Below are 22,048 nucleotides of genomic sequence, written 5' to 3' on the forward strand. Positions count from 1 at the left end.
TGCTAAATACTTTTGTGGGGAAAAAAAGGACTTTTTAATGAACAGAAAGTTCCAAAGAACAGCATTTATTTGTCACTTTTGAGCAGTTTCAATGCATCCTTGCTTTATAAAATTATTTTGCAAACAATCGAACTGACCTGAACTTTTGAAAGGTATATATCAAGTGTATATATCATTACTTTACCATTGTACCACCACAGTACTTTTTGTACACATCAGATTATAAACCTGACCTTTGACCTCTGTCTTGTGTTAAAGACTGGGAGAATGAGCCACTGTACCGGTCTGGCCAGACCTCCGCTGGCTCCCCAGAATTACTGCAGGCTTTGGAAACAGGTGAGTCATGACATATTTTTTCTTAAGTGGTTTATTTTGTACATTCTAATTTCAGAATATGTATTAAATAGTACGTTCAGCCCCATGTGCCATAATAGGCATCTAGTTATTAAACAGCCATTAAGTTTCAGTTTACCTGAACTGATTGTATGGGAGTCTTGAGAGTTTTAATTAAAATTAAACGATCGTGAGTGTGATATAATCCATTCAAATCTGAGATCAAAATGTATGTATGCTCTATAAAAAAAGAAAAAACTGAAGGTTTTGACAGTCCCAGTTGTGAGAACAATTAGTAAAAAACATGAAAAGATAAAGGGGAAAAAACAACAATAAAACCTTTTTGAGCAGTGGAGAAACTTCCAGTGTTCCGCAGTGTAGATCCAGGCCACTGCTGTTGAAAAAGTTTGTAAAGTTTAGCTGAAGTTCTTATTTAGCACCACAAGGGAGTGCTCTGGCTCCGTACTTTTTTTGGGAGATGCTGTTTCCAAAAAAACTCAGTGCTACTATTGGATTAGACTAAGCAAATACACGCATATTCACACACACACACACTGCATCCTTTTCCTCTCTACTAAAATGATTAGATAGAGCATGAATTTCCCATAGGAGAAAACTCCTTTTATCACTGTAGTTCACATTCAGTTGTTGTTTCAGACTGAGACTTTTATTAAGTTTAAAAAAGGGACTGTGTTAGAGATTGTGTTTGCAATCTGTTCTGCCACTCAAGTTCAGATATACTATACATAGTCCTGCAAAACCTGTGACATCTTGACACAACTTAAGCCATTACGTAAACATCACAACCATATAAATAATTTTGCAGGTTGACAATGTCATGTGCACTATCATAACCTGAGCTTGTTCATGTCAAGTTTCTTGAGAGTACATGTGCACACTTATGCTCACATGCACAAATCCATAAAAGGGCAAAGGGTCTTTCACGAGTTGCTGCACAGATTCTGAAATATGCCTTCTGACACATAAGGACTCTTATGAACTGAGAAACTATATGTATAGGGTAGATGTTGTCTGGCTGACATGAATGTGCTCTGACAATGTGGTAAGGCCAGTTTACAGTGGTGTAGGAAAGGTTAGCTTTTTTCATATTGACCTTCAGCATTGATTTGAGATTTTGCCTTTTAAGAGTCCTTCAGCATGTTTCAGGCTTATAAATCCAGTCGCTTATTATGTCATAACAGCTTTAGATTGGATTTGGTCATTACACAACTCTCAATTTCCTTTTCAGAGTGATTATTTTTGCATGTGTTTTGGGTCAATGTTGTGTTACACAGGCAACTTACAGATCCCATTTTTAAATGTAATTATATACAGTAGTCAACGTTTGAAGTGGATCAAAAGCTTTTATCAAAGTTGTCATCTTTTCAACTTTGATTAACTTTTTTGATCCACTTTGAATGTTGACTACTAAATATACATATAGAAGGAGGACATAATTAATGCTTAGATCTCAGATTATTTTTCTTATAATATATTATATATAATATATATATGTATGTGTATTTATATATGTATTTGATAGATGTTTGTGATCTTTTATTATGTGCATCTTTTTATATAACGTTTGTTTTTTAAATATTTCCATTCACATCTAACCATAAGTCTAACCTTTGACTGGTATGAATGCCATTAAGCCAACCGTGAAACGTTACAAAGTGTATCCAGCACCCATTTCCTGCAGTTATATAACAGGTTAGTTACTCAGTGTGGAAATACTCACACCATTGCATACACTCTCATAAGTGTTTTGGCAGACACGCACCATGATTGCCATTTAAAAGTCCAGCCAAGAAGTGGTTAAGTCCAGTGGCCACAGAAGACCAGAGACAACATTACGTCACCCAGCTAGAGCTTGTGCTAACCAACCAGCGATTTGTGGATCAACAGTGTGTTGTCATGGAAACGGGAAGCTGTTTTAGCCACGGGGTTACATATTTTAGAGAAACGAGAGAGAAAACGAAAGAGGAAAGGTTTCATGTGGGAGGTAGAGAGGAGCGGAGAGAGGAATGACTCATGATCAGGTGTATCGAAGTTCGACAAGTGCACACGCAGTAAATTCAAACTAATGGTCAAGGAGGATTGACAAACATTTGCATGTGTGCATGCATATGCATTCGGTGTACAGCAAAAGCACACAAGCATGAACACACACATACACAGTCGGTGAGAAAAGAAAACCGGTTCCAGCTCCGGTCTCCCTGGATACAGTGACAGACGCACGGAGAGCGTGGCTGACCCGTGCCCGCTCGACAACATGCCAACAGCCCCCCTTCCCTTCCGTTTATTAATTCCGACATTCATCATTGACGCATTTCTCGTCTTTTTCTTGCGTGAGAGAAGCTGAGCTCAGCTAAACACAAATTAAAAACACTCTTCTCATCTTCCGGACTTCCTGCTCTCCCATTGGCTGGCAGTGATGTCATCCTGTCTCATATGCAAGAGTCAATAACCTATTAGAGTCCAGCGTTTTACAGTCAGCTTGGGCAGAAGGGGCTTCTGCCGCTTGAGCTCTTCTAAACCCTTTGTTTTATTGGAGTCTTTTAGCAATTGTCTTGATTAACACACCCTGAAGTCCTAAAGATTTCTGAGGGGAGACGGTTCAGTGCCCCCTGGGAACACTTTGTTCTGCAGGTGGTGTTATAATTGTTTTTCATTGCAAATGATGCTGTTTTTTTTCTGTCTGTAAATGCAGGCCGTTTAAAGACTGCAGAAATGCAATCATTTGTGCATATTTATTTTATGGTATGATATGTTTGAGGTATATAATGCGTCACATGCACATTCACCTTTACATGAACCTTAAGCATCCTTAAGATGTATCAGCCATTCATCTTGGTCATTTCAGCAATCCTATTGGAAATTTCCTCACCTTTCTGCAGGATGGCCTCTCTAGTTTTGTTTACGCTCACTCTACCTGCATAATCCATCCATGTCATCTGTTCTGTCCAGCTCTTTCTCCTCTTTTCTGCAGATACAGCCTTGGAAGAGATTGCTAACAGTGATGTCATCCCTCGATTGCTCTCTCTTCTTCACACACACACACACACACACACACACACACACATATTTACTTGTGGCCAGGCTCCTCCCTTGTTCAGCCGTTTTGGCTTTTAAAGGTTCCTGACAGAGGTGTTCTGATTGATTCCTTCGCTGAGTTAGGGTGGTTTATACAGGATGCGTTCTTGCATCCATCTGCAATGTTTTAAAATAGTTTTTTATATATAAACATACACTAGGTGGGTGTTTTTGACTGTCATATTTTTTGTCTTCTCCCATGAGTGATGCACTTTTACGATGCCGTGTGAAGTTAAAAGAGGTTTAATTTTCTGTATCAGGTCACCTGCATTCTGTTCCATTAAAATGTGCATAGATTTGTGCGTAGATAAATACTATAAATAGACAGACGTATGGATAGATGAGTGATAAGACAGATGAGCTGATGGATGGATAAATGGACAGACAGATAAAAGGATAGACAGACAGACAGACAGACATAAAAGGATAAACAGATAGATAAAAGGCTAGTCAGACGGATGGATGGACAGAAAAAGGTAGATAGATAGACAGAAGGACTGACAGATAGATAGATAGATAGATAGATAGATAGATAGATAGATAGATAGATAGATAGATAGATAGATAGATAGATAGATAGATAGATAGATAAATAGATGATAGATAGACAGAAAAAAGATAGATAGATAGATAGATAGATAGATAGATAGATAGATAGATAGATAGAAGGACAGACAGTCAGATAGATAAAAGGATAAACAGATGGATGGATGGATGGATGGATGGATGGATGGATGGACAGAAAAAAGGTAGATAGATAGATAGATAGATAGATAGATAGATAGATAGATAGATAGACAGAAGGACTGACAGAGATAGATAGATAGAAGGACAGACAGTCAGATAGATAAAAGGATAAACAGATAGATGGATGGATGGATGGACAGAAAAAAGGTAGATAGATAGATGGACAGAAAAAAGATAGATGATGGATGATGGATGGATGGATGAATAGATAGATAGATAGATAGATAGAAAAAAGATAGATGATAGATGATGGATGGAAGGAATAGATAGATAGATAGATAGATAGGTAAAAGGACAGACAGATAAAAGGATAAACAGATAGATAAAAGGATATACGGATGGATGGATGGATGAATGGACAGATAAACAGATGGATTAACAGATAGAGATGAATATTTATTTTTGAAAAAAAATGAATTATCCATATTACAGCCTTTTTTAAACCTAATATCCTGAATGGCAAGCATGTTATATAACTGGCAGAGCTCTTTTCCTCTGCAGTGTAATGCCACAGTTGTATCATCTCTATTTTTCCACTCTCTCTCTCTGTCTCCTCTCTTCTGAACTACTCCTTTTCATTCGTCCATTTGCACTCATTTCCTCTCTCTAACTCTTTTCATGCCCTCCTCGAAGACGTGATTGGATGGAGACACATTATATGCCAAACCAGTGCAAATTAAATTGAGTTCACAGCAGCTTAAACTGAATAACAACATATAAGTGTCTGCGTCGCTTATGCACCGCTTTCTTCTTTTTCTTTTTTCTTTCTCGCCGCCTTCCTTTTTTTTTATTGCTGTCTTGTTTGCTTTCTTGCTCCTTTATTTGCTTATTTGTCTCTTTCTATTTGGCCAGTAATAATAATTTTCGACTCATGTCATCTATTATCTGAGGCCAAAACACATTTTCTCATCAGCAGTCTAGGAAGAGTAATTTTATGTAATTAAGATTGATTCTTTTGCAAAGTTGCCATCTTTTCACTTTATTAGATTAGAGTTGTGTAATGACCTGCAGCTTTAATCAGTGGGAAGTTTAGTCTGTTGGGTTTATAATGAGGCCTACTGTATCTGGTGTTGTATTTCTGTAGGTCAGTGTCTGTTGATTGCTTTGAGTCTGTGCGCGTCCCTGTTCTCTGTGTGCTTGCTCTCCTTGTCCTTGCTTTCAAGATGTTTACATGACAATCTCCCCCTCATTTTTTTACGCTCATCACCTTCTCTCTAGTCTCACACATGCGTGCTCGCACGTACACAAATGCACGCTCACCACGCTCCTGTCCCATCCCACAGGGTAAACAGTGGCGTGCCACAGGCGTCACGAACTGTACTGTTGCACATTGCTGGTATCAGCATTTGTGAGTGTATGTGTATATATTGACTAAATGGGAAAGAGTGTTATTGTGGTGTCTAAATGTCTTTTTTGGTCTACAAAAAAACTTTGCGGCACAGAGCCGAATGAAAGACGGCAAAGTTTAGTTAAAGAAACAGTGGACTCAAAAAAGAAAAGTCTGTCATAATGTGCTCTTTATTATGCATTTCTAAAAATTTTCTGTAGTGGGACACTAAAATATTTGTTAAAGAGACAGTTCAACCAAAAATTAAAATTCTGTGTTTTGTAATTCACTCACCGTCCTGTAATTTCAAAACTGTGGGACTTGCTTTCTTTTGTGAAATCGTTATTTTGCTTTCTTTGCACACAAACAGTATTTTCCTAGCTTCATAACATTACGGTTGAACCACTGATGTCACATGGGCTATTTTAGCGTTGTCCTTATTACCTTTCTGGGCCTTGAATGTGTCAGTTGTGTTGCTGTCTATGCAGGGTCAGAAGGCTTTCTCATTCAGCTTGAACATTCTACTAAAGATCTCCTTTTGTGTTTTACAGCCTTCATACTGACTGTAGCTGTCACTCTCTGTTGACATAATCACAGTGTTGCCAGATGTTTACATTTAAGGGCATCATTCAACATGTCATAGCATTTTATGACAGCTAGATGTTTTGGTGTCTGAGAGTCAGAACAATGAAGGAGGTGATTGAGTTCAGTTTTAGGAGGAACATGGCCCCACTGGCCGGGTCCACAGTGGGTCTTGCGGTCACACAGGAATGAGGGCTGTCATCTCTGAAGCTATTTTCCCCTCCCTGTTCCTAAAGGTTGCGCCTTACAGAAACAGTCCTCTTCATCAGTCCAACATAACGACGAACACACAGAATCAAAGCTTACGGTAACATTGCACGCTATAGCCGTAGCTGAAAATGAAAGAACTGCAATGAAAGAACTTTGTGTTAAAAGAGATCAACAGAAAGGCACTTGGACTAGAATTGTAAAGCATTACAAAAAGCTGGCCTTGTTTTAGAAACATCAGAGGTTCTCAAAATGTGGTCTATTCATTCATCTTTGGAACACAAGTTAAGATATTTCTGATGAAATCCGAGAGCTTTCAGACTCTGCATAGACAGCAACTACCACGTTTAAGGACCAGAAAGGCAGTAAGGACATCATTAAAATAGTCTGTGTGACATCAGCGGTTTGACCTTAATGTTATGAAGCTATGAGAATACTTTTTGTGCGTAAAGAAAACAAAAATAATGACTTTATTTGACAATTTCTTCTCTTCCGTATCAGTTTCTGTTATGCGTTCACAAAAGTCACAGCGCTTTTGTGAACCCGATCAGGTACTCTAGACCAAGGTCATGAGTTCATTTCCCAGAAGCATGCACTGATGAAATGTATTTTCTCAGACACTTTGGATAAAAACGTCTGCCAAATGCATAAATAAATATGTATTTAAAAAACTAGTCCACCACCTGAAATAAACTGTGAGACTAACTGACCCTTTTGGGGTTTGAGTATTCTCCATTCACAAGGGCCTTAAATGCCCCTATGCATGTCCTCTGCGAGCCCAGTGTCTGAATGCCTTTCTCTGTTTGCACCCGTAAATATCATAAACAAAAGCCTCTGGGACTCTTGTGTTGCTTCAGAGAGTGGCTGGTGACAGGAAGATAGAGGAGGTGACAGAAAAATTGAAGGGAGAGATCAAGGGTAGTGCCGGGTAAACACAGAGCATGGACCAAAGACCAACACTAAGGGTTAAAGTAGGCTTAGCAGAGCATGAATTTGTGGACTGACCCACAGAATGCTTTGACAGGGTGTGAGTGTGTTTGCGTGGCTTTATGTCCACATGCGAAGCCAGAAAGTGTCTTGGACAGGGTCAGGTATGCTGTCCCATACTTTTCCACTCCAGACTGGCACCAAGCGTGTGTAATTCTGGAAAAGTGTCATGAATATCTTAAGTGAATGGGAGTTAGCACTTCTGAGAGTGTTTTATTAATAGGCCGGAAAAATCGGTGGACTGTTTTTGCATGTTGTGCATTGATTTTGAGTGGAAAATCAGTGGAATGGAATTTAAATGTGCTATAAAGTTTTGAAGACAGCTCCAAAGAATCAGTCTTCTGTGGAATAGAGATATTTTGAAGAACATGTGATGTATTTTGAACGTATTTTGAATTCACTTTCATAGTATAAAAGTCAATTCAATTCTTTTGTGTTCCACAGAATGCATATAGAGTTGAGGTCAAAAGCTTACATACACCTTGCAGAATTTACAAAATGTTAATTATTTGACCAAAATAAGAGGGATCATACAAAATGCATGTTATTTTTCATTTAGTACTGACCTAAATAAGATATTTCACATAAAAGATGTTTACATATAGGAGAAAATAATAGTTGAATCTATAAAAATGACCCAATTCAAAAGTTTACATACACTTGATTCTAAATACAGTGTTGTTACCTGAATGATCCACAGCGTTTTTTTTTTTTTTTGTTTGTTTGTTTGTTTGCTTTGTTTTTAGTGATAGTTGTTCTTGAGTCCTTCATTTGTCCTGAACCATTAAACTGTGCATTGTGGTTCAGAAAAATTCTTCAGGTGCCACAAATTCTTTGGTTTTTCAGCATTTTTGTGTATTTCAACCCTTTCCAGCGATGACTGTATGATTTTGAGAACATCTTTTCACACTGAGGACACCTGAGGGACGCATATGCAACTATTACAGACAGTTCAAACACTCCCTGATGCTTCAGAAGGAAACACAATGCGTTAAGAGCTGGGGGTGAAAACTTTTTGAATTTGAATAATAGGGAAAATTTTACTTATTTTGTCTTCTGGGAAACATGTAGATGTCTTCTGTAGCTTCTGAAGGGCAGTACTAAATGAAAAATATGATATTTAAGCAAAAATAAGAAAAATGTACTCGTCTGCTTTCTTTTCAAAAGTTTACACTCCCAGGCACTTAATGCATTGTTTTTCCTTCTGAGGCATCAGTAAGCATTTGAACCATCTGTGATAGTCCTTCAGTTGTTCTAAGTGTGAAAAGATGGATCTCAAAATCATACAGTCATTGTTGGAAAGAGTTCAAATACACAAAAATGCTGAAAAACCAAAGAATTTGTGGGACCTGAAGGATTTTTCTGAAGAACAACAGGCATGAACAAATATCACTAAACAAAAAAAAAAAAACAGCTGTGGATCATTCAGGTAACAACACAGTATTAAGAACCAAGTGTATGTAAACTTTTGAACAGGGTCATTTTTATAAAGTCAACTACTATTTTGTCTTGTGGACTTTATGTAAACATCTTTTATGTGAAATATCTTATTCTGGTCAGTACTAAATAAAAAATAACATACATTTTGTATGATCCCTCTTATTTTGGTAAGATAATTAACATTTTGCTGATTCTGCAAGGTGTATGTAAACTTTTGACCTCAACTATAGGTTTGAAAGTGTAGCACAACAATCTCATTGGTAGCAGAAATTGTAATCAAGGTATCCAGTAACACACAAAGGGGCTAGAAAAGTGTATACTTTTCATTTGTGAATGACTTTTGTGTAATTTTGTGCATGACGGTTCAATGTGGGCCTCATTGTCACTTTGGTTTGTTGAACTAGACCTTATGTGGATCACTAAAATGGACATGGATAGTATAGCAGAGTGAACTGCCTTTTGGTATTCATGATCGCAGTTTTAAAAATGTTGGTTCATATGAGGAGATCACAGTATGGCGTCTAAGCCAGGCAGGAAACACTTTGATGTGTGGGTGAAAATGCAAGTGAGTCAAGTGGGGAGAAAAAGAAAAAGGGAAAAATCCAAGATCCATTTCTGTCACGGTGTAGGAGCTTCAAACATAAAATCACAATGCGGCGCCGAGTCAAACATTCTGCATGCATACGCACACCAACCGTGATTCCCACTGTGAGAAATCTGATTACTTTCTCTGAAAACCTTGTTTCTCTCAGATGTAAGGCAGCGAAGCCACACATTTGGTGGTATTAAGAAAAAGTAGTTTTATTTATGTTGTGCCTTTTCCAAGCTCAAGGTATCATTATAGAAGTCAGTGAGATATTAAAAAATAGTGCTGGGTAGGCCAATGAGCAGCCATTAGAGTAAGTTACAGTTGTAAGGATCCATTTTTCCTTGTTATAAAACAGCTGGATGAATGTTTTGTCTCTCCAAACCCAAGCAGATCTTACTAACTTGAAACATACTTGTGAGTTTTGTGTAATCTGACTACAGTGTTGAAAAGAAACTGACAATGCCTGAGGTTTATTTAGAGACATTTAAAATATGATATCGTAAGTCATTTCAAAATCTTGAGCTAGTTTCCTGTCCTTGCAAAAGTGCTCAATCAGATTTGCAAACTGCAGTCCAGTTTGCAGTTCTCTCAAATGAATGTCAGCAGACATTTCAGTGCTATTTGCAACAGGCCAAACAACTAGCTAATATGAAGCAAACAAAAAAAAATCTTTCTTTCCCTGACTAGAAGGAATTGTTAAGATCTACAGAGCAAACACACACTAATTCCATCTGTATTCTCTTCGGAGTTAATGTACTTAAGAGTGCTTTTTGATTCAGAGGCCCATGACTTTTTGACAACTGTTCCTTTTTTATGCAACACAGTCACAGCTTTTACCATTGTGAGCGATTTGGGTTGCCTGCATGGCACAGCTGAGTGAAAGATGAGATAATGTGGCAAATGGAATTATGGTCAATCTAATTCCCTTAGGCAGAAAAGGCACCACTGTCTCACCTATCCACGTTTTTCAGACCATTTTATCAGTACCATTCCATTAGCTTTAATCTTCATTATTAGATTTGATGTGAAAACTTCACTGAAAATAATTAGATCATTTGACATTTTCCCTCCCCCTTTTTTTTCTTTAGTAGACCAGCTTGAACAGACCACAAATGAACCAAGTGGCAATTTCTGGTTGCTGAATAGAATATCTGTTGTGTTCTACATGTGATGCAATTTTATTTTGTTAACAGTTTTATTTATTTGTATATTTACTTTTCCGATATATAGGTATATATTGGACTACACAATAGAATACATCAAAAACGCCTTTAGTTTTTGAAAGAAAGTGTGTCCACAAATAACTGTAGACTTTTAATGGAAAAAACAGTAGTGATTTTATGTCCATCTCTCCATTTCTCTTCCTTTCACTGTTTTTTTTGCACAAAATATTTTTTATAACTAGTCTTCCTCCCAGTCTGATGCAACTTGAGCGTCAATTTAATACAAATGTATGACGTTGAATTCCTGCTTTTTGAACTACTATAATTTACACCTTTATTTTCCTCCACAGCCTATGTGAGATTTGTAGGTCAGCGCTTCCACAGGGACTAAGCCATCTGTAAAATTTTAACAGCAGATAATGACCAGCTGAGGCAGCTTTATCCAGAGCCAGTGGTGACCTTTACCCAAAGGATCATGGAGATGACTCGTTTCAATGCTTTTAACTTACAGCACTAACCTCTAAAACCAGTCTGACGGTTTTCGGGCTATAATCACAACCTTTTTGGTCCTTCGCCATGTGACGACTCTTCACACATTTTAAGCAGGGTCACTGTGGAGAATGGGGTAAAGCCCAAATGATCATAGCTGATTATATGTCCCAGTGGCCAACAGAAGGTGCTAGGCACAATAAACAAATGCCTGCCAGATCAATAGTTTTAGGCTAGACAGATCGGAGGGCTGAATTTGACAATGAGTTTAACTGATAGGCATGTGAATAGATGGGGCAAAAGCGCCTTGATGACCTAAACAAATCTGTTTGTAGTGGATTAGACACTTTACAAGCTGGGCATTTAAGACCTCACTCCAACAATATATGGATCAAGCCAAGCAGTGGGAAGCAATCGATTTGGGCCACTGGCAGGCAAGAAATTAAAGATCGGCAGATGGGCATCCATGGGGAGGGTGATTAGAAAAATAAGAAATACATGTGGAAGCTCAGGATGGACATCGTGACCAGTAAATGGGATTCATTGAGAAACTGTGATCAATAGGTGGTAGTTTCTCGCATGACTGTTTCTCTGTGATAGAGCGGGACTTATGGAAAATCCCTGCGCTAATCTAGCCTGATATTAGCTCAGCGCACTTTGTTAGCCACGTGAGTTTAATGTAGAAGAACACTATTTCTTTAGAGGCTTGATAAATTGCACATTTTCAGAAGTGCAATGAACATGATGGAGAGACAAATGGTTCAGCCAGCCTTTTGAAAATTATGATGAAAATGTGTGGTTTTGTCTACTTTTATGTTAGTTTCAAAGCTCTCAGAGGCCGTTCATACAGAACACATTTTTGCTTTCCACTGCACTGATTTTCCATTGTTTTTCTATGTAAACATCCCATTGTGCAGTGTCCTGTTCATGAATGTCGTATATTTTGGAATGCTTAATGGAGAAGTTCACTTCCAGAACAAAAATGTTCTCATAATGTACTCACCCCCATGCCATCCAAGATGTTCGTGTCTTTCTTTCTTCAGTCGCAAAGAAGTTAGGGTTTTGAGGAAAACATTCCAGCATTTTTCTCCATATAGTGGACTTGAAGGGTTGAAGGTCCAAATTGCAGTTTCAGTGCAGCTTCAAAGAGCTCTACACGATCTCAGGTGAGGGGTCTTGTCTGGTATAACAATCTGTCATTTTCTTAAAACAATACAAATGTATTTAGAAAATGACCAATTGTTTCGCTAGATAAGACCCTTATTCCTTGGCTGGGATCGTGTAGAGCCCTTTGAAGCTGCATTGAAACTGCAGTTTGGACCTTCAAACCTTTGGCCACCATAGAAGTCCACTATATGGAGAAAAATCCTGGAATATTTTCTTCAAAAAAACTTAATTTCTTTGCAACTGAAGAAGAAAGACATGAACATTTTGGGTGACATGGGGTGAATATTATTGAAAATTATTATGAAATTTTTATTTATGAAATTTTTATTCTGCCCATTTTGAATGATTCTTTAGGGTCTTTAAATAGTAAAGTCACTTTGTGTAAAAATGGTTGTGTAAAACAACGCCCTTTTTATCTTGCCAAAATCAGCTCTGCAAAAATCATCCTGTTCTGGTCGAGGTTGCTTTAAATGTTAATGAGCTCTGCTCGCCCCCCCCTCTCTTCTCTTTGTGGAGTGACGAGCCTGTTTACTTTAGCCGCATTTAGCTGCGTTTAGCCGCTAAACTTGCTAACTAGCACACTATTAGGAAAGATGATTGCAGAGATTCATAAAAAAAAACTATATACTCACTGCTACTATAAGTGAAGCTTGATCACAAATAATTTGCGCAAACATAGACGCATTTATGTAGATCGGGAGGTGCGTTCCCTTTACAAAGAAATGTAATCCACTGCATCTTCAGCGGCTCAGATGTCGGGAGTAAATGAAAACCGTTATGTTCATTATTACATCCAGCAACACAACACCTCAATCTGAGATTTTCTTGTCTAATTTACATTCCTGCTCCGACATCGAAACAATGGAGGTTGGACTGTTACAGCTGATCTGAGGTAAGACGCTCATGTCAATCAACTATCGTGGGAGAGGCCTCTGTGGTTGTGACGCCACACTGAGAATGACGCATCTGAGAATGGCTCAATTTGAAAAAGGTAATATTATTTTTACAGATTAATTAAAGACCACTGCATGGATTTGTATCATTATAGGGTAGATTTGTACATACACTGCCAACACACATTAATGTTCAAACAACAAAAGTGAAGTTTGCATCCGATGACCCCTTTAAATTAAAAGTTGAACCTAAAAAAAAGTGTTTTAAAACCTTGCACCCCCACCCCCGATTTCAATGCATTTTATTAGTGACCTATATAAATAAAGCAAAATCTTTGTTTTTCTGTCCTAATTTTTCTTTTGTTCTTAATTGTTCAAATTTTGAATTCACTATCCTCACTCCATACTACACTAAAATAAAACATTTATTTTATTTTATTTATTTTATTATTTTATTATTTGCTACTCTAATATGGGCTTAATGGGTAATTTATGGGCTATTTATGGTTTAATCTGCTGCCATTATAAGTCCCTCCCAAGCAGTTTGTATTACTTATCTGGTTCATCTGGAATTCCTAGAATATCCTGAAGCTTTGCATTGGATGCCGGCATAACGGCAAGTCAACAAACTAATCACATTTAGAGAGAGAAAAGGTCATCAGCAGAGCTTAATGGGTTTTTGATTTCACTAGAACCTGATCACAGGGAAACTTTATTTTACAATTAGTCAGATGGTCGATCAATGAAATTACAATTTAGCCGTGGGGGTCAGTCTCTTTTCTTATACTAAAATGGCAAAGGATGTTGAAGAGCATTGAAAAATTAAATAGGTTAGGAGAGGTGAATGGCTTCAAGCACTTCCTTAGGTTTTCAAATGACACTTGACCTCTTTCTGTTGCAGAGCTTTCCAGTTGGTGTACAACTGAGCAACTTCAGTGTTAACCTCATTATAACTGGCAAAACATTTTATTTTGTTTTATTTTGTTTATTTTATTTTATTTTATTTTATTATTTTATGAGATCAACATAATATATAACAACTTTCATTTGCAAGTGAACTCGAACTTGCTAGTCAGAATGTGTAACTATGTATTACACAACAATAACCTAAACTCTTACAAATTAATAATAATAATATACTTTTAATTGAACTCAAGCAAACTTTGAATACAACAATTTATTTTAAAATGATAGTTAAAAAAAAAAAAAAAAAAAAAAAAAAAAAATTTATTTTAGAAAAATATTTATTTATTTAGACAGATCTTGTACTTTTTTTCTCCCACTAAGTGCTCCTGTCCTTAATTTACCTTGACTACCATTTACTTCCTTAAAATACAGAAAGGAGAGAGATGAATCATGAATGATTCATGATTCAGTTTTTTATGCTTAAGTCTCAGCAACTGGATACTCTAGTTACTATCCAGATGTCCAACACGTGTGATGAATGTGTCAAAATTACTCATATGCTTCTGACCATCTGCATTTTTTCCTACATTATTCACTTCCTAAAAACATTTTCACTGTCCAACATTCTGCAGGCATTGTGGGTTGTACAGTAAAAAGTATTTATAAATCTGCAATTACACTTAAACTACAAATGAAAAGCTCTGATCTGAAATATGTGAGAGATCTGTCATCACCTTTTACACCTTTCCAATACATCAATATGGCATTATAATTTTAGCACAATGAAGGGCCTTTTAAAATTACTACTGTATAATTGCAGTCTTCTGAGCTGCCATTATCCAAGGCTTTGAGTTATTGACCGGGAGACTTCCACTCAAATTTACTCTCTTTGTTAAGCTTGTGACTGGATCATTGTCCCCAGAGGGGGCAGGAATGGTCAGGGGATCTGACCACCACTGTAAGTGAATCGTTATAGGGTTTTGCCAAGGGCACATGGTTTGGAAGGGTAAATTATGGAGAAAGCACTCTGGGTGCCTATAATTAACCATTCTCTCTCCTTCTCTTTTTTTTGTCTCTCTCTCCCTCAGACCCAGCAGCGGTGGACTTTGAGCAATACGAATTGTGCACATTGGCTGATACTCTTAAGAGTTACATTCAGGACTTGCCCTGCCCACTCATCCCAGCTGTAGTGTACAGCGAGCTGGTCTACACTGCTCAGGGTAAGCTGTACTCTGGAGCTCAGCACAAAACATTTAAACACCACCATTTTTTTTACATTTCTGAAATCATACAATTGCTATAAAGGGATAGTTCAACCAAAAATGAAAATTACCTCATGATTTACTCAAACCCAAGCATCCTAGGTGTATATGACTTTCTTCTTTCAGATTAATACAATCAGAGTTATAATAAAAAAATTCTTGTTCTTCCAAACTTTATAATGGCAGTAAATGGGTGTTGAGGTTTTGAAGTCCAATAAAGTGCATCCATCCATCATAAAGAGTACTCCACATAAATCCAAGAGGTTAATAAAGGCCTTAACTTTATAAACCATAATCTCTAGCTTCTGCTAACTGTTGTATGTGTGTTCACAAGAGAGTGGCATTCCAGCGGACGATGTAGGACAATGTTTCCTCTTGGCTCATATCAAAATCCTCAGACATTTTCATCCACTTTAACACCACTCTATTGTGAACACACATACGACAGTTAGCAGTTGCTAGAGATTATGTTTTATAAAGTTTTAAATATGGATATTAGTACTTTTTATGATTGATGGATGCACTTTATTGGACTTCAAAATCTCAACACCCATTCACTGTCATTATACATTTTTTTTTATATATGTAACTGATTGTATTAGTCTGAAAGAAAAAAGTCATAGACACCTAGGGTGGTTTCAGGGTGAGTAAATCACCCTGTATTTTTCATTTTTGGCTGAACTATCCCTTTAAGTGAGGAAGTCAAGTTTCACTGATAATCTCAGTGAGTTGAACTTGAGAAATTGATCGGTGTTCAGTAGATTTGTTTCTTAGTCAGCACTGATTTCTCTAACTTTAACTTTGCAAAAGTCTCAAATGTAAATATATGACAGAAGTAAATATTGCCATGAATAATGAAATCTATTGCTTTATATGATACCTTTTGAAGCTTTTTTGATCATTTTTGAAGGTTCAGCCTCAGTCTTCATGCTTTATAATTGCCATCCAGTACAATTTTTCAAACAAGTCATAAAGGCTTGAAACTAAATGATGTCAGAATTTAAATGTTTAAAATCTCTTCGGTTAAAATGCACGACTAAAATTAGGTGGGTGTGTTTATCCTCTTCAGCATATAAATGCTCAAAATGTTCAGTGGGCAGAAAGAGGCTTGAGAGAGGCCGAGAACAAAACTAGTGTTATAGAAAGATGCAGTGTGTGTGTGTGTGTGTGTGTTTATGTATTAGTGGGGGCGCTACTATGCCGGAGGGTAGGTTCACACCATCTCTCTTTGACCTCGCTCTGCATTACACCCACTGAAAATGAAACAAGCATACACAAAGTCTGCCCCATCTTTTAGACGTGCCTGGTTGCTCATAAGTGTTGCCTGACTTTGTAAGGACAAACAGAATTATGTAAGGACCCTTGCTGAGTTTTGCCGCATCATGTTTCTGATGCCTGGAAATTCTCGAGACTTGAGACAACTTGTATCCTTAAATATACTGGTTGAGTAGTGTTTAAAGAGACGTTTTCAAAAATATGTTGTTTTTTGAGAATACTTCATGAAATAAATGTATTTTTCATAACTTTTTGACAACTTTTTCACATTTTTCAGGCATGCACCTATATATGTGTCTTGTTTTAAAGAAACACTTCACTTTTTTGAAAATAGGCTCATTTTCCAACTCCCCTGTAGTTAAACAGTTGAGTTTTACCATTTTAGAATCCATTCAGCCGATCTCCGGGTCTGGCGGTAGCACTTTTAGCATAGCTTAGCATAGATCATTTAATCCGATTAGACCGTGAGCATCTCGCTCAAAAATGACCAAAGAGTTTCAATATTTTTCCTATTTAAAACTTGGCTCTTCTGTAGTTACGTTGTGTACAAAGACAGACGAAAAATGAAAAGTTGCAGTTTTCTAGGTCGATATGCCTAGGAACTACTCTCATTTCGGCGTAATAATCAAGGAACTTTGCTGCCGTACCATGGGTGCAGCAGGCACAATGATATTACACATCCGTCAACTCTGCCGGTTACAACTCTGCATCTACACAAACTTAGTGCCGGTCACTTTGGTACGCACCCATGGTACGGCAGCAAAGTTCCTTGATGATTACGCTGGAATGAGAGTATAGTTCCTAGCCATATGAGCCTAGAAAATCGCAACTTTTCATTTTCCGTCAGTCTTGGTACACGATGTAACTACAGAAGAGTCAAGTTTTAAATAGGAAAAATATTGTCATTATACATGGTCATTTTTGAGCGAGATGCTAACGATCTAATCAGATTCAATGATCTATGCTGAGCTATGTTAAACGTGCTACCGCCAGACCCGGAGATCGGCTGAATGGATTCGAAAACGGTAAAACTCAACTGTTTAACTACAGGGGAGTTGGAAAATGAGCCTGTTTTCAAAAAAAGTGTTCCTTTAAAGGCATTTAAATATTTTTACCCAAAAATACAAAAATACATACCAAGATCCAGTTTTATTATTTATTTATTTACCTATTTATTTAATTAATTTTCGTATTAGGATTTCAAGGAGTTATCTTTTTTTACTTAAACATATCTGTCTATTGTTCATACCTTCAATCTGCAATATAATCATTCATTGTCTTGATTGATTTGCATGATTGGTCCCATAGAGTGGTAAGTCTAATTGCAGTTTAATTCGTTTCATTTAGATCATGCAATAGGAACATAGTTGATTGATTGGCTTATACCTAATAATTACAATTTCCGTCTTCAGTTCAGCTGGCACTGATATGGAAGTTACTTAAACGGATTGCGAGACTGAAAGTGAAATATTATATCTTTAAAGGAGAGAACTAATATTAGTTTTGTGATGCAGTGAATAGAATTCAAGGCAGTGACTCACTATAATGTACTTGGGGTTATAATAGATTTTGTATTGGGTCATTGAGTCTTCAAGTGCAATGTCACTGTAGGATTTGCCATATGGCATATTCAGCATTTGTGCATTAACCGTTCTAAAGAATCAATGGGCTATTATAGCAAATAAGCTTTCCTGGAAAGTCCCTTTGTCATGGGGTGCCCTTAACATTGCCAAACTCTACCTCCCTCTTTTCTTGGATAAAATCCATTTAATTGTGAAATCAAGCATGCTTTTGTTTGATATCCTTAATTTAATCAACACAGCAATTCAAGCCATTAAATAAAATTTTTTAAATATCATGTCATCCAAAACTCTTGGAGTTTTATGATCCATGACTTGAGGGTAGAACCGTCAAATTCATTTCAAGCTTTAATCTAACACAAATCGACTTAACAAAGTATTGCTTCCCAAAGCATGACAATTTTATTTCGTAGAAGAAAAGTGCCAAAAGTCCTTTTTCTGCTAAAAGTTTTGAGTCCCATTGAGTGTCTAAGTGCATTACACAGTATTAACTCTCATGCCTTGAGCACTGGTGCCCATCTGGCTGGCCAGGAGCCAGTATGCCCTCTTCCAGGAATGCGATTGGCCGTCTGCAGGACTCCCCTTCCCCCGGTTGTGTCGTGCTGAGTCCAGATGGACTCGGCCAAGTTCCCAGCCGTGGCCTGCAGCCCATGACGCTGGCCTTTATTGAACAGGGGTCAGTCTCTATCGGTAATCTCCAGGAGGCAACGGTTGGTGGGACTGTCCGGCTCCAGAATGGGGGCATGGGTGTCTGTGTGTGTGTTTGTGCATGTATTACTGAGTGTATGCATAGACGTATCAGTGGTCAGTGAGTCTCAGGCCAAGGTCAAAGTACTGACCCGTTTTCTGATCGGCAGATTGTCAGACATTCATCATTAGACCCCCTGCCACCCACTGCTCATAACCTTTGACCTCTTAGCACTTATCTTCTATAAGCACTATGGGAGCAGCGCCTTAACCAGCCAACACCTTAATGGCTTTGTTCATGCTCATAATTCATGCAGGAAGTGCGGTTGGCAGGGGAATGAGTCTGTGTGTTTGTTGGGGGGGTGTGAGAGCAGCTTTTAGGCAGTAATCTTTACTTACATTGAAAGTGATGTGACAGGTAAGATTTACTGAGTTTATTGCAGGACTGGCCTGTCTGCAAGCTGACACCATTGACACTGAATTATGACTATTATTTTGAAACATTCAAATGAGCAAAAAAGAAAGGGAATTCATAGAAAATAGAAAATAATGTTAAATATTTGATCAACGGATGACGAAAACGTACTATAAAATAAATTGATATTAATAATTTTGTTCTCTAGCTGTGATTTGCTGTCCTTGAGCATTGCATGTGGAAAAACATATTTAAAAAAAATGTTTAAAAGAGGTGTTTGTGTACCTTTTTAATCAATTATGGTGACCGTTAATTTGTCAAATGATGGTGACAAGAGTTATAACCAGGCATGCATTGTGAATAGTGCGATTGATCACATCCAAAATAAGTTTTTGTTGACATAATATATTTGTATACTGTGTATAATTATTATGTGTATATAAATACACACACAGTATGTGCTTACATGTATATATTTGTATTCATATAATTTTTTTTCAGATAATGTTTTTTTATATATATAAACATAACATTTTTCTTACGTATATACATTTGTGTGTGTGTGTGTGTGTGTGTGTATTTATATATACATAATAAATATACACAGTACACACACATATATTACGTCAACAAAAACTTTTATTTTTGGATGTGATTAATCGCAATTAATCGTTTGAGAGCACTAATTGTGAATAGACAGCGGTATCAGCAGTTCATTCTTAGTGAATTCCCCTTGTTCTGTACTTTCCAGACTGCATGATATCTGGCATTGATATCCAGACTGTATCTGTGTTTCTTTGGCTGATGATGACAGATATTCATTGTGTGTAAGGGACTAAGGGATGAAATGCTCATATCTTAGCTGTGCCACCAGGGTACATTTTAGCTCAAATAAGCCTGAATCACAGATGCTGGCCTTTTTGCTGTGGGAAACCCCATCTCAAAGGAGCTCATCAATATGTTGGAAGCTGTCGCAATAACTGCATTGTCCTTGTGGTGCTCATAGACAATGGACTTGAGGGCAATGTTAGGCTAGCACTTTAACTCCTGCTGAGCTGACTTTCCAGTCCCAGGTCATGGGTTTTGTAATGTGCCCCAATGTTCAATGCTGCTGTCTGAGTTCAGATGAGTTACACCTATATTATTAGAACTGCAGGGTGGATGTTTGGCTTGTAGTCCCTGCTGGTACATGTCAGTACTGCATCATCCAGCTGCTAAATGCATCTTATCCATTGACAGCCATTCAAAAGTATCAGTGTATTCTATTTAGATTAACTGATTAGTATTCAAATCACAGATATTTTCATATGTAATAATAGGTTATTTCCATTTGTATGTATAGTATTCTCTGTGTGCTCACTTTTATCATCATAGATCAGGATAGTCCATAAGGGCTTGAAGCTGTGTCTGTTTTTGTGGTGTGATCAACTCTATTTGAATGCCTTTTAAAACATAGTCTCTCTCGTTCTCTTAGAAACCCAAAGCATTGAGGAGTGTGGACAGCAGCTGAAAAGAATTCTTGACTCTCCCAGTGTCCCTCAGGCTAACCACCAGCTCCTGGTTCATCTGACCCGACACCTAAGTAAGGTGGCCCAAAGTGGGGGAGCAGCTCAGGCAAGCCCCAGGCTTCTGGCTCTGGCCTACAGTGAGGCCATCTTCAAAAACAACCACTTCAGGTACTGTAAATAACTTGTCGTCAACAGAAATCTACAATTATGACAAGTCTTCAAGCTACACTACCATTCATAAAGATTTCTGAATGTTTTTTTAAGTCTTTTATACTCAGTGTTGGGGAAAGTTACTTTTAAAACTAATGCATTACAATTTTGTGTTACTTCCTAAAAAAGTAACTAATTAAGTTACTTAGTTACTTTTTATGGTAATCTGATTACGTAACTTGCGTTACTTGTAATGCATTACCTCCAACACTGTTTATACTCACCAAGCCTGCATTTATTCAATCAGAAATGCAGTAAAACTGCATCTGAATTAGTACTACAAATTAAAACTACTGTTTTAATATATTTTAAAAAGTAATTTAAACCTGTGAAGCCAAAACTGTATTTTCAGGAGCCATAAATCCGGTCTTACATGAGATACTAATATCAATGTTGAAAATGGTTGTGCACTTCAAATTTTTGTAGAAACCATGAATTTTTTAAGGATTCTATATAGAACACTCAAAGGAACAGCATTTATATGAAAAAGAAATATTTAGTAACAGTATAAATGTCATTTTTGTCTATTTGTCAGTTTTTAATCAATTTAATGCATCATTGAAGAAAAAAAACTGTAGTGTACACTAAGTTTTTTTTAGAGTTACATTTCAGTCTTTCTATTTAAAAAATTCTACTTAAAGCTTTCTACTTTCAATGTGTTACTTGATGTTTCTTTTATTTAATTATTTTGCAATTATTTGTGAGTGAAAACTGTTTCAAAGTCAGTGTTTTTCAGTGTATACCCAGAATAAGGGGCTGGGGAAAAAACTTAATTATGGCAAATTATGTAACAAAATAAAGTACTATGACTTGGATCTGAATTCAATTACCTGGGTGCATCACAATGAAAATATGTTTGAGACCAGAAAAAAACACCTAGATATATTATCATTTTCAGTTTTGTGGCTGATCTTGTGTAAAACACAGTTCTATAAAAATGACAGAAAGCATGCACATTCTCACATTCACACTTGCATGTGCACGCATGTTCTTTGTTTCAGCAGAAAACTCAGTTGAACATATGTTGAAGCCTATCTTTATTCCCCTAGTTTAATTAAAATGGAGCAGAGAGATGAGGGAGCTGTTATTCCTGATCTGTCCCTCAGCCCACTGTAAGACAGCCCTTAATGGCTGCAGTTCCAGTACAATCTCCTGAGAGGAACAGCATATAACATACAACAGATG

General features: G+C 37.2%; 1 protein-coding gene across 1 annotated transcript in view; it reads left to right on the plus strand.

Moving 5' to 3' along the window:
* pik3r3b (phosphoinositide-3-kinase, regulatory subunit 3b (gamma)) overlaps positions 1 to 22,048 on the plus strand; it is a 188,119-nt gene that overhangs the window by 73,138 nt on the left and 92,933 nt on the right. The window contains exons 4-6 of the mRNA XM_051111861.1: positions 259 to 336; positions 15,015 to 15,146; positions 20,620 to 20,821. Coding sequence (XP_050967818.1) covers positions 259 to 336; positions 15,015 to 15,146; positions 20,620 to 20,821 — 412 coding nt within the window. The remainder of the gene's footprint in view (positions 1 to 258; positions 337 to 15,014; positions 15,147 to 20,619; positions 20,822 to 22,048) is intronic.

Source organism: Labeo rohita, chromosome 6, assembly GCF_022985175.1.
Source record: "Labeo rohita strain BAU-BD-2019 chromosome 6, IGBB_LRoh.1.0, whole genome shotgun sequence".
In the NCBI taxonomy this organism is placed as follows: Eukaryota; Metazoa; Chordata; class Actinopteri; order Cypriniformes; family Cyprinidae; genus Labeo; species Labeo rohita.